The sequence below is a fragment of the Zingiber officinale genome, chromosome 6B (genome assembly GCF_018446385.1).
Source record: "Zingiber officinale cultivar Zhangliang chromosome 6B, Zo_v1.1, whole genome shotgun sequence".
Lineage (NCBI taxonomy): Eukaryota > Viridiplantae > Streptophyta > Magnoliopsida > Zingiberales > Zingiberaceae > Zingiber > Zingiber officinale.
This window is the reverse complement of record NC_055996.1, coordinates 132,802,839-132,818,336: the sequence shown is the minus strand read 5'-3', so window position 1 is coordinate 132,818,336 and position 15,498 is coordinate 132,802,839. Positions and strand designations below refer to the sequence as shown.

General features: G+C 46.6%; 2 protein-coding genes and 1 pseudogene across 3 annotated transcripts; 1 reads left to right on the top strand and 2 right to left on the bottom strand.

Moving 5' to 3' along the window:
• The first annotated feature begins 1,336 nt into the window (after nt 1-1,336).
• Nucleotides 1,337-4,147, top strand: LOC121989593 (small nuclear ribonucleoprotein-associated protein B-like). 2 transcript variants are annotated; one of them, XM_042543728.1, is made up of 2 exons: nt 1,337-2,259; nt 3,924-4,147. In XM_042543728.1, the coding sequence occupies exon 1, from the start codon at nt 1,418-1,420 to the stop codon at nt 2,243-2,245; it is 828 nt and encodes a 275-aa protein (XP_042399662.1). In that variant the 5' UTR covers nt 1,337-1,417; the 3' UTR covers nt 2,246-2,259; nt 3,924-4,147. The 2 variants fall into 2 exon arrangements, with proteins under 2 accessions (XP_042399662.1, XP_042399661.1); XM_042543727.1 differs by having other exon boundaries at nt 3,875-4,147.
• Nucleotides 4,148-4,159: 12 nt separating this feature from the next.
• Nucleotides 4,160-5,394, bottom strand: LOC121989594 (annotated as a pseudogene).
• Nucleotides 5,395-8,065: 2,671 nt separating this feature from the next.
• Nucleotides 8,066-8,997, bottom strand: LOC121990686 (NADPH-dependent aldehyde reductase-like protein, chloroplastic). The gene has a single exon (XM_042544779.1). The coding sequence runs from the start codon at nt 8,962-8,964 to the stop codon at nt 8,182-8,184; it is 783 nt and encodes a 260-aa protein (XP_042400713.1). The 5' UTR covers nt 8,965-8,997; the 3' UTR covers nt 8,066-8,181.
• Nucleotides 8,998-15,498: the final 6,501 nt, after the last annotated feature.

Here is a 15,498-nt window from a genome sequence, read left to right as displayed (position 1 = left end):
AAAGAAAAAAATGGATCAGGATGGTCCACTTTCAATCGTGAATAGATCGTAATTATGATTCGACCAGAATTAGTTGTGATTTTTTCATGAGTTTATTGTCCCCATCATATTATAGAGTAGATCAAAATGGGCGGCCGGAGGTCGCTGAAAGTGGGCAAGTGTCCAGATTATCGGGCGTTGAGCGGGAGGCTTCCAGGCAGTCTTCGACCGTCCGCTCCTACCCAAACTATAATCTAATGGGGACGATGAATCCATAAAAGAATCGTAGCCAATTACGACCGGATTGTAATTACAATCCGACCACAAAATAGACCACGAGATCTGGTCTCAAAAATGACCCCATTTATTTTTCTACGCACGTGTTCCACACATGCTCCAAACCCCTACTTATTTCCAAACCCTCGGGTGAAGTTATGTGGTAGAGACCCTAGGCGGGTTCATCACTCTTGCAAGTACCGAATGCACATACAAAATGGTCGCCAACTCAGTTTCCGGAAGGCGGCCAACTCAGTTTCCCGAAGGCGGTGAGAGATATGTGTTGAAATATGAGATTTTATGATTAAAATTTAACGTGTTTAAATATATTTTTTCCGCCGTTTACACTAATGTTAGTACTTATTATTTAATTTATGTTGACTTAGGGATCGATTAATAGGACACTGGAAGTGAGTGAATCATCTTTTTACCATAAAATGATCGCCAACTCGTTGGCAAGTTAATGACGTTTGTCATATAGACGAAACTAAATTTGAATCTATTTAATTGAAAATTAATAAATTATTTTTTTAACTAACTAAATCAATTTAATTTTTCATAAAAATAGAATAGATTGAATTAATAAATATTAATTAATTTAATAATTTTTTAATAACAATACGTTTAAGTTAATGGGAAGTTTAAAAACATGATGCTTGTAAAAGAAAATAAAATAAGTTGATTTATTCCATTTAATCGAATTAAAAAAATTAAAATTAAAATTCAAGCAATTAATCTATATTTTTAATAAAAAATTAAAATTTTAAAATAATTAAATTAAAATTTTAAATTCGATTTGATTAATTAGATATAATCAAATTCTTTCCCACCTTTGTTTATTAAATAATAATTTGTGTTAAAAAAAATATATAAAAGTTGTACATTTTATACATCTTATCAAACTTTTATGAATTACGGATGAATGACAAATAGTCTAATGAAACTGTGATTTTGCATTACTATTTTTTAACCCGTTATTGAATTTTATTTATTAATTATTTTACAAAATATAGATAATAAATTGAATCCTTATGCGGGCATGCACGTGCTCCGCACATGATCCAAACCCTTCTTATTTCCAAGGCTCGGGGCGAAGTTGGCTATCATAGAAACCCTAATAGAAACCTAGATTTCGGAATCGTCGGCAGCCGAGATCACAACCATGTCGATGTCGAAGGGTTCGAAGATGCTTCAGTACATCAACTACAGGATGCGCGTTACCATCCAGGATGGTCGCCAGCTCGTCGGCAAGTTCATGGCGTTCGACCGTCATATGAACCTTGTCCTCGGCGACTGCGAGGAGTTCCGGAAGCTCCCTCCCGCCAAGGGTGCCGCCAAGAAGGCCGATGGAGACCGAGAGGACCGCCGCACCCTCGGCCTAGTTCTCCTTCGCGGCGAGGAGGTAGTTTCCATGACCGTCGAGGGCCCCCCACCTCCCGACGAGTCCCGCGCGAAGGCCAACGCCGCGGCTGGCCTCGCTGGACCTGGAGTAGGCCGCGCCGCCGGCCGTGGCATCCCTACGGCGCCCCTTATCCAGGCACAGCCTGGTCTCGCTGGACCCGTCCGTGGCGTTGGCGGGCCAGCTCCTGGGATGATGCAGCCTCAGATCTCGCGACCTTCTATTCCTCAGCTATCTGCGCCACCGATCGCGTATCCCCAAGTTCTCCGTCCGCCTGGCCCGGGGCAGGTTCCTGGTTTCCCAGGCCAGCCACAAGCAGTTGGCCAACGCCCACCTGGTGTCATGCCCATGCAGTTTGCTGCTAGGCCAGGAGGTCCACCCCCTCCATTCCCTATGCCCCCGCCTCAACTTGGTCAGAGGCCTCCATTCCCAATGCCTCCACCGGGTATGCGGCCTGGTATGCCTGCTCCTCTTCCCCCAAGGCCAGGTATGCCGCCACCACCTGGTGGACAAGTCCCTATGTTTGCTCCGCCAAGACCTGGAATGCCGCCGCCACCACCACCGAACCAACAGCAAGGCCCAAGCCAGTAGTGATTTATGTCCTGGTATGTTTTTTTTTTGGCTCTTTTCTGTTCAAAATTATTCATTGGTCATATATTTGGGTTTTTTAGGATTATATGTTATGTTTAATAACAATCTCTGTAATTTAGTAGTAACTTATATATTTATTATCTATAGTATTTAGATATGTTTAGACTTTAGTGTTCTTAAATTAACGTAGTTGCATTTTTGATTAAATTGTTCCCTTTTACTTATTTTTCAAACTAGAAACATTAGATGTATAAACATGAATTCTATATTATAGATAGGTTACTTGGCTTACGTTAAAAGAAGACAGTCTCCCTTTTGTGATGTGCATTTGTTATTAGAGATACCTCACGATATATGCACAATAATATGTCTGTTCTTTTCACAACGATGCAAAGCTGACCTCAAATAATTGTGCCTCACATGGCTTTATGAAGAAGATCATACATTGTAACCAAAGAGACGACACTCTTGAACTAACTGTAGTATAAATAAGATCAACAATGTTCTTTATGTTGAGTTCTCTACTTGGGTCCCTTCTTTTCATCCTATTTTGAGATCTTTTCATCTTATCTTTCAATTATTTGACTAAGAAAAGTCATTGATGGTGCCTTGAGAAATTTTGTTCCCGATCAATTTTGAAGAAAAAAAAATGCAGTTTTGTGTTGTCCTTGTTTATTCCAGACTGATCAAGGTGATTCCCTCCAGTCCTGTAGATTCATGCAAATTCTTTGGTTGATCCTTAGGTGATATTTAATTTCTTATAAAATATCATCTGTCTCAGTCGATCTTGACCCAACTTAGCGGGTCTGGCTTGCATGTGTCTGTCTTATTCACCTGTTGCTATATGGAATTTATGGTATCAATTTATTTGATGAATGCATCTGATTGTTTAACATAGCCTCACATTTACACAGTTTACATTATGGCCAATTTAGAAATTGATAAATTGATCTGGTTGGACCAGAATTGTTTGAGGGCAACATGATTCTTTTTAAAATAAGTATTTCTAAAAACTGACTTGAGTGGGAAATTTGCTCTTCTGTCACATGCTTCAGATGTAAATGAATGTAAATGATAGACAATAGGTGTGATTCAGTTAAATAGTCAAATTTTTATAAAAAGGATGGTGATATGAAGAGACAGTTGCTTTCTAAGCTAGGGCAATCTGTCTTGCAGATCAGAACATCATAAGATATTCCATATGCATTTGCATCTATTATTCAATATATTAGATAATATGAAGTGATAATGTACCTACTGTAACTCATAACAGTTGTATGTTTAGTACACTTATGCAACTCCATGTATATGCTCCACCATAACATTTCTCAAGATTTATACAAGGATAGATCAATTTTATTATCCTATCATCACTCTAGATGTGGCACACTCAAAACTTTGTTTGCATAACTAAAAAAACTTACAGATGTGATGGTGAATCGACTTGCTTCTCTGTAAAGTTTTAGAATCTGTTCTTTCCCTCTTTCTACAAACCAAAGAACAATTACAATACTTAAATCATATTCTTTTCAATCTAAAAAAATCTTACGACAAGGTGGAGTTTGTTTTTTCTTCTTGGAACATCATTTCCAGCATTTGATCATTTTATTCATATTTTTCCCTTGCCAGGTAGGTATCCTCATCTTTTTGATATCCTTTGTTGGATTTCTTACTTCAGCTCTATCAGCTACTCCTACGGGGAAGGAAGGTAAACCTTAGGTTCGGAGTTAACGGTGTGCAAACCGATAGGTAATGTGTCTTACATTCAAAACTATGTCATGTAACTGCAAGTCTTTCGTATGCTACTGATGCTTCACTATGGAACCTTATGTGCCACCTCTATTTGCTCTCAGGGCTTTGTGAACTTTGACTTTCTAAATATCTTGCATCCCATATTTCTAAGTCTTTGATTGCAATTTTGTTAGTTGCTCATGCGAAATAAGAATTATCACCAGCTAAATTTAGGTTTGTACATTTTGAATTTCTGCTGCTGCTGCTGCTGCGCTGCTAATATGGGTGATGCCATTTCACTTGATTGATTTGGGCTCTTTCTCACGCTCGTGGCTATGTTATGCTGCATTGGTATAGTTCCTGTTTTTCTTCTCAAATGAATCACATGAATTCCAAATTGGCCTATTCGACAGTCGCATGTCAATCTTACTCCTTTACCAGTTCAAGTCAATCGGACAGGGTAAGCAGTGACTCGTCCGATTGAAGAAAGACCGAACCTGGCCAACACAGCGGTGAACTGGAGACCTGTTCAACAGTCATGACAAGAAGCCAACCAGGGAAAAAACGAGACTGGATCAAATTAAATATAGCCTCCGTTGGCTCTGACCACCTGCCAGTTCACCCACTCGACGCCGTCGGTGCACAGGAACCCCACCACTGGCGCGATGTCCTAAACCTCCCGCAACGTCCCAGTGGACACTCCTCTTCACCAACTCCTCGCTCTTCTCCGCAAAAAACATCTCTGTCGCCACAGGACCTGGAGCCACGCAGTTGGTAGCGATCCCCGTCCCCTTCAGCTCCTTCTCTAGCACTTTCACCATTGCCTCCACTGCCGCCTTCGATGCTGCATACACCCTGTATCATGGCTTGAGCGATGCCACTAACGAGGACGTGATGCACACGATCCCACCCCCGCCGCCGCAGACCAGCCGATTCGCGGTCTCCCGATAGCAGAGGAAGGCCCCCTCGGGTGTCAGTTCCAAACCTCATCTGTGGTGGCAGCCAGGGTTGGGTACTTGTCGTCGAGGATGCCAGCGCACACAGTGAAGATGTGGGCTTGGCCGCCGAAGGCATACTCTACGGTGTCGAAGATCGATCTGACTGCATCAGCGTCGGAGACATCAGCGTGGATGGTGATGGCGCGGGCAGATTGGTGGGAGGAGAGGAGTTGAGCTTGGCAGTGAGCTGATCGGCAGCGGCGGAGTTGGAGGCGTAGACGAGGCTTTGAGGGAGGCAAGGTGGGAGGTGATAGCGTGGGCCGATGCTGCACGAGGCGCCAGTGACGATGGCTATGCAGTCAGAGAGAGGGAGGGCGGTGGCCATGTAGTCGATTGGCTTAGGGTACTATATTAGGGCCGAAGTGGTAGGCTAAGCAAGAAAGCAAACAAAATTCAGTGCAGCGTCGAATGACACCCCATCGCAGCAAGATAATCATGCTGCTCCCAATGAGTCCCAATAAGATGCCCCTTCGATCTTATTCGTAATGAAGGGGTGCAGATGAGCCTTAAATATGAAAACATTTCATATTTTCATTTTATTCGAGCCCAATAATCTGAAGAAACTCAAATTCGAGTTTGAAAAATATATATAATATTTAAATTGCCAAGAAGGGCCTGAACCAATCACTGCTAAGTCATTCTACGAAACTCCCTGGTGTACTAGTTGTATTCATGGGTAAAATGATCCTTCGACTGATGGAAAAAGGACTGCTCTTGGAGTCCTTCGCTCCATCAGTGAAAGGCCTTTGACTTCGGAGAGGAGAGTAGATTTTTTGGACCATTTTTTATGATACAGGGATGATCCTTTCACGTGCATTGATGGAATAGATGACCTTCACTTATAAAATAGATGGGGACTATTCATCTCCACTAATGAATGTGGAGGGACCATCCCCTGGACCACAAAAAGTGGTCCAGAGGATCTGGTCTCCCCGGAGAGGCGTTTTTCCCGTCAAACTCCAGGAGCAGATCTTCTGGACCATTTTTTGCGGTCCAAGGGATGATCCCTCCACATGCATTGATAGAATAAATGACCCCCACTCATAAAATAGGTGGGGACCATTCATCTCCATCAATAAATGTGGAGGGACCATCCCTTGGACCGTAAAATGTGGTCCAGAGGATCCGGTCCCCCCGGAGAGACGTTTCTCCCGTCGAAGATTCAAGCGACTGCTCCTCATGCCTGACTGACATTTTAGCGGGAGCCACAATTGAAGTGTGAGGTGCTTCAGCCAGCCGTAACAGCCTCCAATTAAGAATTTGATGTACCAGAGCTAATGAAGTAGGTATCTTTGAAGGTAAAGGATTTGTAAATAGATGTCTTTACAATAAGTCATACACCATAGCTGTAATAAGTTTATTGAAATCCTTATAAGGGCATCCACAATGCCATTAATACTTGGAGCGTTAATGCCGATGTGAATACTTTTAGTTGTATTGTAGCATTAACGGTTTAATTCTTTGAACTCGTTAATGCCTACAAATTAAAAAATAAATAAAAATTATTAACGCGTTCACACGTTAATAGCAATGTGGATGTCCTAAGTCATGATGATGGTGACAGATTTTCCAATGTCATTCATTTAAATATTCTAATTCAAGTTTTTAACTTAGTGTTCTCACATACGACGTCAATTTGTTCCTGCCTGAGACCGTGTCTTCTATGTTGATGAAGTCGTCGAACACCGAGGTAGGGATGGACAGTCAGAAACACCTACAAAGTTTAAGAGAGAGAGAGAGTTAAAATGAAGTCAAAAGTGTCCTAATTCAATTATTATGATACTCAAGTCAAGTCTCCCGTGGGGATAAAAAAAAATAATGAAGGTGGAAGAAGAACATCAAATTAGAATAAAAAATGTGGGAGGCGAAAAATGTACCGGAGGGATGGTGCCCATGCTTGCTTTCCATGCTTGATTGATGGGACTCTATGTACAAATATAGGTTTTACATCATCATGTTCCATGAGTTGTGTCACACCAATCATCATATTTTGTTAGTCATGTCACCCCATGCTTAATGTTTCATAGGTCATATCATCTCATGATCCATACATTCACCTCTTACGTGGACCATGCTATGTGTATCAAACTTTAGTACAACAAGGTCAAGTCTAGCAAGATAAGTCGAGATGACTGAATCAAATGGTGGAGTTTTTTTGTCGTGTGGTTATCATTGTCCGAGTGGAAGTGATTGAGCTGGAGGGATTGCCCTGGCCTGGTTTAGTCGAATGATGGAACTTCTTGTCTCAATTCAACTGAGCTAAATGGTGGAGCTTCTTTTCTCAAATCAGCTAAGTTAAATGGTGGAGATTCTCATCGAGCTATCGTTGTCCGAGTTAAAATGGTTGAGCTCTAGAAATCGGATTGGTCAAGCCGAATGATGAAGCTTATCATCTCGAGGCCATCATATCTGAGTAAAAGTGGTTCCTTGTTGATCAATTTTTTACTTTGACTCATTTTAATATCAATATTGACGTTCCCACTACACGGGCTTTTAAGAGTCCTCATCGGTTATCAATCTAAATAGATAAAAACTTACAAATTTATTCATTATTTAGGATTGTATCCATGTTGGATTTGAATGCGTAGCTTTTTTCAAATTTTTTTTCTTCGTCTTTCTCCCGAATTCAACTGATCATTTAAATTCAGATGTTCAGGCGAATTAATCTTGAAGTCAGTTTTTTTTTTAAATTTATAATTTACCCCAAATTTAATAAAATTATATATTTTCTTATAATTAAAATAAGATTTACGTTCAAATGATCAATATAGAGCGAACTAAAAAGCAAGGAGAGTTGGTAGTACACTAATACGCTCCTTATAATATCTCAAGCTTAACAAACTGTTTCCCTGTCCAACTCCTTGCATGTGCTTGGATGAGCCAAGACGTCCGGAAGTCTATCGGACATCTGAAATTGAGCCGAGACATCAAGAGTAGTCAGCCAGCATCTAAAAATGAGTCGAGCGGTCTAAAATTGACCCGGACATCTCAATTTACTTTCGTCCGATTTGCCGCAATCTGACAGCGTAAGCAATGACGCATCCGATTCGAGAAACCCGCACAGCGGTGAAACCAGAGAGGCAGAGACCCATTCAACCAAATAGCGTCAATTAAACAACTAAACTACTACAATAACAGCCAAGCCAAGCCAACCACACAATTTAAAAAAAAAACATTTTATTAATTCCTCGAGGAAAGCGAGATGGATCAAGCGGTGATGACGAAGCCTCCGTTTGCTCGGACCACCTGCCCGTTCACCCACTCACCGCCGTCGGCGCACAGGAAACCCACCACCGGCGCGATGTCCCCCACCTCCCCCAGACGTCCCAGCGGACACTGCTCCACTATCCTCTTCACCAACTCCTCGCTCTTCCCCGCGAAGAACATCTCCGTCGCCACCGGCCCCGGCGCCACGCAGTTGGCCGTGATCCCCTTCCCCTTCAGCTCTTTCGCCAGCACCTTCACCATCGCCTCAACCGCCGCCTTCGACGCCGCGTACGCCCCATACCCGGGCGGGAGCGCTCCCACTGCCGAGGAAGTGATGCACACGATCCGGCCGCCGCCGCCGGGCACGAGCCGATTCGCGGCCTCCCGGCAGCAGAGGAAGGCCCCTCGGGTGTTGACGGAGAAGGTGCGGTCCCAGTCCTCGTCGGGAGTGGCGGCCAAGGTCGGGTACTTGTCGTCGAGGACGCCGGCGCATGCGATGAGGATGTGGGCGCGGCCGCCGAAGGCGGACTCCGCGGCGTCGAAGATCGATTTGACTGCGTCGGCGTCGGAGACGTCCGCGCGGACGGTGATGGCGCGGACGGATTGGTGGGAGGAGGAGTTGAGCTCGGCGGCGAGCTGATCGGCGGAAGCGGAGTTGGAGGCGTAGACGAGGACGAGGGAGGCGCCGAGGGAGGCAAGGTGGGAGGCGATGGCGCGGCCGATGCCGCGTGAGGCGCCGGTGACGATGGCTACGCGGCCGGAGAGAGGGAGGGCGGCAGCCATGTAGGGGATTGGCCTATGGTAAGCAAGCAAAATCCCATTGAAGCGTTGAATGGCATCCGCTTTATTTATAGGGGAAAGCCACCTGATGGTAAGCGGTAGGAACAATGATCTGATTCTCTCGGTAAATAATGGTTTGATTCCCTAGTGGAGTAAAGGTGACATTAGTATTCAATATCATCACCCCCATCGTAAAGTACAGATAAATTGAGAAGATATTTTACCCCCTAATCTTAGGGCATCCTAATGGAGGGCTGAATTATTAGGTTTTAAAAAAACAAACCTTCATTTTGAAACTACATCATTGGGTGATTTAGATTTTTTTTTATTTAAATAAAAAATTTAGTTACAAAATCAAGAATCACATTTTTACCAATTTTTTATGACATCAATAATGTCTAACTCCAACTTACTTGAGATCAGATCTTCTAGTTCATAGAAAAATGAATCAGGAAATGAATCATTCATAATTACGATCAGATCGTGATTGTGATTTGACCGTAATTTGTTACGATCTCTCCCTGGATTTACCATCACTAGATTATAATTTGGATCGGAACGGGTGGCCAAAGGCGTGCCAGAGGCCGTTGAAAGTGAACAAGTGACCAGGTTGTCAGGCGCTGTGCAGGGGGAGGCCTTCGGCTACCTGTTCCAACCCAAACTATAACTTGGGAGGTACGGTGAACCTAGGGAGGGATCGTAACCAATTGCGGGCGAATCTCGACCACGATCCGGCCGCAATTGCTAGTGGTTCATCCCCTGGTCCACTTTTTTGTGGACCAAGAGATCTCTGTTGGAGCAATCTAGGTGCCCTAAGTTTTGATTTTTGAGCAAAGGTTTAAGTTAGGCTTATTGTTGTATTTGATATGCATTGTGAGTGTGCAGGATACAGGTACAACAAGGAAAGTCCAAGGGTGAGTCTTGGCGGTGTAAGTCCAAGCATGTAGTCTTGGCAACGTAAGTCCAAGTGTGATCTTGGCAAAGGAGAAAAGTCTTGGCAATGGATGAAGTCGCGGAGGCGTGACCTCTTGGCAAAGGAAGACCCGACAACAATGACAAGGCCGATGGAAGCTCCAGAAGGCAAGACGTGAAGGATGGGGAGACATCCGAGGGACGCAAGGCTGATGGAGGAGGCTAGAAGGCTAGGTCTAGGTTGGTCGGGCGAGAACGAGTGCTGAGTGAATGTACTCGAGGTAAAATCCTAGAATTAGGGTTTACTGTAGCAGCACTGTAGCAGTACTGTAGCAGTCGACTGGTGACTGTAGCAGTCGACTGGTGCACTGTAGAGAGTCGTTGAGAGAGCCATTGGGCTGACACCAGTCGACTGGTGCAAGGACCAGTTGACTGGTAATGGACAAATCAGCTTACTGATTTGTTCCAAGCTCTATAAGAAGGAGCTTGGGATGGCCGGCCAAGGTGACGAAATTAGACTTGGTTAAAGCCTAATTAGTAGTCACCAAACGTGCTCAAGGTTCTCTTGTGTCCAAGTGTTCTTGGTTGGTGTTGTGGTGAGGTTTCTCCACCCACAAGGAGTTGCTTGAGTAGCCGGAGTTTGCCGGGGGTTAATCCACCGAAGGATCGGGATCGTCCACCTTACGGACAGCCGTGGAGTAGGAGCAAGTTATCTCCGAACCATGTTACATTGACGTGCATTGGTTTGCATTTCCTTTCTTTATCTTTTAGCTTTTATATTCGTATTTAATTTCGTATTATTCCGCTGTGCAACTAACGAATACGTAGGAAGCCATCGATTTTGGTGAGACGCTATTCACCCCCCTCTAGCGGGCACATCGGTCTCAACAATCTCCACCCAACTTGTTTGACTTCGTGGATCCATAATTCCCTATAATTTTTTTTACACCAACAATCATATTTAATTTTTATACGCCATCACATTCATATTTTTTTTCCTAATGATAGAAATAACAATCACCTTTGGGGGATGATACGGGTTGTAACAAATGGACTTAGGAAATGACGATGTTGTCAAGGTTAAGGAGACGTGACGGTCAAAGTTAAGATGACATGATGATCAAAATTAAGAAAAGAGAGGATTCCCTACCTGACTTGATTGTTCGGCCAACACTAAAATTTTCAGATCCAGCCCAACCGAATTGCAAACCGGGCGAAAGAAGTCCGATCAACCCTTGAGTTGGTCGAGTGTAAGAGGTTTTAGCACCTTACTCTTAAACTAAAAAGATAGCATGCCTGACCGGATTTATAGACGACTTATCCTGTCCGAATGCTGAATCAACGGACGCTGGGCACGTGGCTCTCTCCGAGTAGCTGATGGAAATCCCCGGCTTATCGTACGAAGCTCCGGCGAACCTGCACAGAAGTCGGGCCGGGAAGGGGTTCCCGGCGGCGACCCTCCGACGCTCAAGTCAGGCAAACTAGCAGTAAAACAAGTGGCTCTAAAGTTGTATCCCCCGTACCTCCGGCGAAGTATGAGGCTCTTTATATAGAGTGGTGAGAGAGCTCTTGCACGTCCATCGAGGCGCCTACATGTCCGCAGCCCATACCTCGGTATGTGTTTGTCAGAAAGCTTACCTGACGCCATACTGCTACAGTCCAAGTATGTCCTCGATGGGACAACAGAACACCTCGTTGTCAGATTTAGAGTATGGCCTAGCCATAGGACTTGACAGCTGTCATAAGATGTTCTGGTCCTTCTCTATCGACCACAGGCCGAGGCGTCCGGCAGGCCGGCTGGACGGGGAGTCCGTCCGGCCAGCCCTCATCTTACGCGCCGGACGTCACTCACATCCCGTCCGGCCTGCCGTTGGTATCGATATGCTGGGGATATTTTCGATAGGGTACTATGTGGGGGACTGTTAGCAGTATGTCACCTTCTCTTAGGCCTTCCGCTCGGCTCCTTGTTACTGTTCCATTGAGCGTCGGAACCCGAGTTCTGTCGGGGCGCCTTTTGCCTTCGGCTATTCACCGGTCGGCCGGTCGGCCGGCCGGGGCCGGTTGGGAGGTCGGCCCCTCCTTCTCCGGTCGGCCCCTTGGCCTTGTCGGCCCTCCTTCTCCGGTCGGCCCCTTGGCCTTTTGACTCCAGCGTGGCATTGACCGCTCAAAATGGGGGTCCTCTGTTCTAACCGTCGGATCAATTGCCTCCCCCTCAAGTCTAGTCGAAGGAGGCGAAGTCCGACTGACTGGACTGCCGATTTGATTGAGTAACAACCGCTACATTAGTCCGCTCGGCCAGGCTTGGGGATGTTCATCCGTTCGACGGTATCTTGTTCGTACCTTGTATTCTCTTGGAATCCATGCCCACTTCTCTCCCCTACTACTCATCACGTGTGCTGCACACGGTAAGGGGCGCTCATTAAATGCGACCAGTATCCTGCTGACACATGGTGATCATGCGCTTGTCAGCGTATAGTGGCGGCGTCACGTCCGATGGGACAGCCGCCGTTTGAAATGAACGGCTGGATGATGGCCTCGTTCTTTACGACCTGGATCGGACGGTGGAGATTGCTCCCGGGCGGCGATATAAAGCCCGCGACTCCTTTTCCGCTGTATTGTTGCTGCACCCTCCTCCAACGCCCCTCGGTTCGTTTCCTTCTCCGACGACCTTGCCCCTCAACTCTTCGGCAACCCCCAGGCCCCAGTCGATCATCTCCTTTGCTCGTAAGACCCCTTTTCTCGCTCCCTACGTTTTCTTCTTTCTGTTAATCGTTTCATTCAGTCGGTTTCCCTCCATTCCTTGCTCGAACCTTCCCTTTTGGTCCCGCATTCTTGTCTTTCGACCATGACTAGCACCTCGTAGTCGACCGGCGGCGCTCCTTGTCTATGGTACACGACCATGGAGAGCCGTTTTGACGAGGAAGACGCGTTCCGTCTCGCTCGGACTTATGACATTCCTTCCGACCACCACATAGTACTAGCCACACCGGCCGATCGGCCTCATGAACCGCCGCCCGGCACCGTTCTTTTATTCCGAGACCAATTTTTGGCCGGGCTACGCTTTCCACCCCATAAGTTTTTCTTGCAAGTTTGTAAATACTTCCGCATCCCGCTCGGCCAGCTAGTTCCGAATTCCATAAGGTTGCTGAGCGGGGTGATAATCTTATTCAAACTGAACGGCATTCCCCTAGACCCCAAAGCTTTCCATTACTTCTACTACCCCAAGCAGGCCGAGTGGGGAACTTTTGTTTTTCAATCTAGGATAGGTTTCATTCTTTTTGATAACATGCCGAGCTCCAATAAACATTGGAAGGAACACTTTTTCTATGTGTGTTTCCCCGAGCCGCCGACCTTCCGTATCAAATGGCAAACGGCGATGCCAGCGCAACCGGAGCTCGGCAAGTTTAGAGGCGATGCGGCCTACCTTCATGCAGCCGATCGGCTGGTCGGCCAGCGCTATCACATCGACAAGCTGCTCCTCCCGGGAGTAATGTATATATTCGGCTTGTCTTCTACCCCGGCCGATCTGCCCTGCAGTATGAGTAAGTTCCCTTATCATCCCGTTTGTTTTGTTCTAACTGATTTATTTTTTACTTCTGCAGCTGAAGTCATGTGGCGCGCCAAGGCTACCGAGCGGCTGAAACTGCGAGCCGCCGAGATCGAAGCGGCAAAGAATAGGGAGGTCGCCGAGCGGGGCTCGGCTTCAGCTAGTCCGGCCAGCGAAGAGGATGAGGGGACGCAAACCGTCCCTGAAGCCTTAGACGCTCCTGCTTCCCACGACGAGGCCGCGGGCGACATAGAACCCTCTGCTCCAGCCGAGGTAGAGGGTCGTTCGGCCGACGACGTTCCTCTGGCAACTCGGAAGTGCAAACAGCCGGAGTCATCATCTATACCATCTCCATCTGATGAGCCACAGTCTGAGCGGGGCGATGAAGCTCTGGTGTTATCCGGGACGGTCTCTATAGAGAGTACCCCTACGCCACTAGGCTCTCCAAGGGCTACCTCTGAGGTGCCGCACTCCAGTCCTCCTCGAACCCTGCGACGCCTCAAGCGATTGGGCGACCGTCCTTCTTCCTCCACCGGTGAGCCGTCCGGTAAGGCCGCTGCTTCGAAGGGTGATCCGAGCGGCCCAAAACTGATAAAAACCATCCTGCGCCTCCCGTCTGAAGAATACATGGCGGCCGCTGATCGACCGGTGATCCCCGAACAGCAAATCACACTCACGGGTCCCCTCGCCAAAGCTTGGGAGGATGCTCGTCTCCGAATCGCCATGATGACTCCTAGTCAGCTCGGCGACATCAATCTTCAACAGGCGACCGGGGTATGCCGCTTTGCCTTGTTGGTTTTTTTTTTTTTTTTGGATCGAGCCTCTAACTTGCTCATATTCGTTCGTAGAACTGGGTGGAGCAGATTGCCATCAGCAATCGCCTAGCCGAACTGGAGGACGAGCTGAAGAAGCTCAAGGCCGCAGGGGACAACAGACAATCGACGGCCGCTCTAGAGAAGGCCAAAAGGTTGTTGGAAGCCGAACGGGGTAAATCCTCTGGCTTGACGAGCGAAGTGGCCCGCCTAGAAGCCTTGGTCAAGCAACGGGACAAAGAAGTAAAGACCGCTACCACCCGGAAGCTCAAGGCCATTGATGACATGGACCTGATGAAGGTAAAAAATCGGGGGCTGGAGCAACGGGTGAAAGAGCTGGACGCCTCACTGACTGCCAAACGGGAGGGTCGCTCCGCCGATCAGACAAAAGCAGAAGGGGCCTTGCAAAATCTTCAAGCTGCTCTGGACGCTTCCAAGACTACTCTCAAGGAGTATCAAGATGGAGAGCCAGGTCGATCGGAGGGGGTGCGCAAAGCCTTCGTCCGCTCAGACGAGTTTGGTGAGAAATTTAGCGACAAGCTCTCCTTAACTTTTGAGGAGGCAATCAAAGTTGCGGTGGAATACATGAAAAACAAGGGCCATGTTCCTGCCGATCTGTCCATCCCTACCGAAGACTTGGCGACCATGATGGGCTCCATCCCTGACCATCTTTTTAATTTTGATGACTAAGAATGAGTGTCTGTGAGGTTATTTTGTAATTTTCTGTATGCATGCCGTTCGGGGCAAACATTATAAATTTTGTCTATCCGCCGGTCGGCGTGCATGAATTGTCTCCTTTTGTTATTTGCTCGTTCTTCCAGCATCCAATTTTTGATTTTTGCCTTGGTCTTAAGTTTTTTGTGCCCCAAGTACATTTTGTAAAGGAGTCGCTCGGCCATACAATGTTACGGCGGGCCCGACCGAGGTTTACGCAGGAAACCATTCGTCTGGCGGCCTTATAGGCTCCGGCCGCCCGTCAAACTTTACCGTTGAAACTAGACTACCTTCCGATCGGAGGGTTTATAGACGCCGATTCGTCTCTCGATATTTAACGTCGAAGCTCGACGGTCTTCCGCTCGGAGGGTTTATAGACGCCGGCTCGTCTCTCGATTTTTAACGTCGGAGCTCGACGGTCTTCCGCTCGGAAGTTTATAGACGCCGGCTCGTCTCTCGATATTTAACGTCGGAGCTCGACGGTCTTCCGCTCGGACGTTTATAGACGCCGGCTCGTCTCTCGATATTTAACGTCGGAGCTCGATGGTCTTC

What these genes read in the sequence shown, in the direction of transcription:
- LOC121989593 (XM_042543728.1), top strand. Translation starts at nt 1,418, where the DNA reads ATGTCGATGTCGAAGGGTTCGAAGATGCTTCAGTACATCAACTACAGG.
- LOC121990686 (XM_042544779.1), bottom strand. Translation starts at nt 8,964, where the DNA reads ATGGCTGCCGCCCTCCCTCTCTCCGGCCGCGTAGCCATCGTCACCGGC.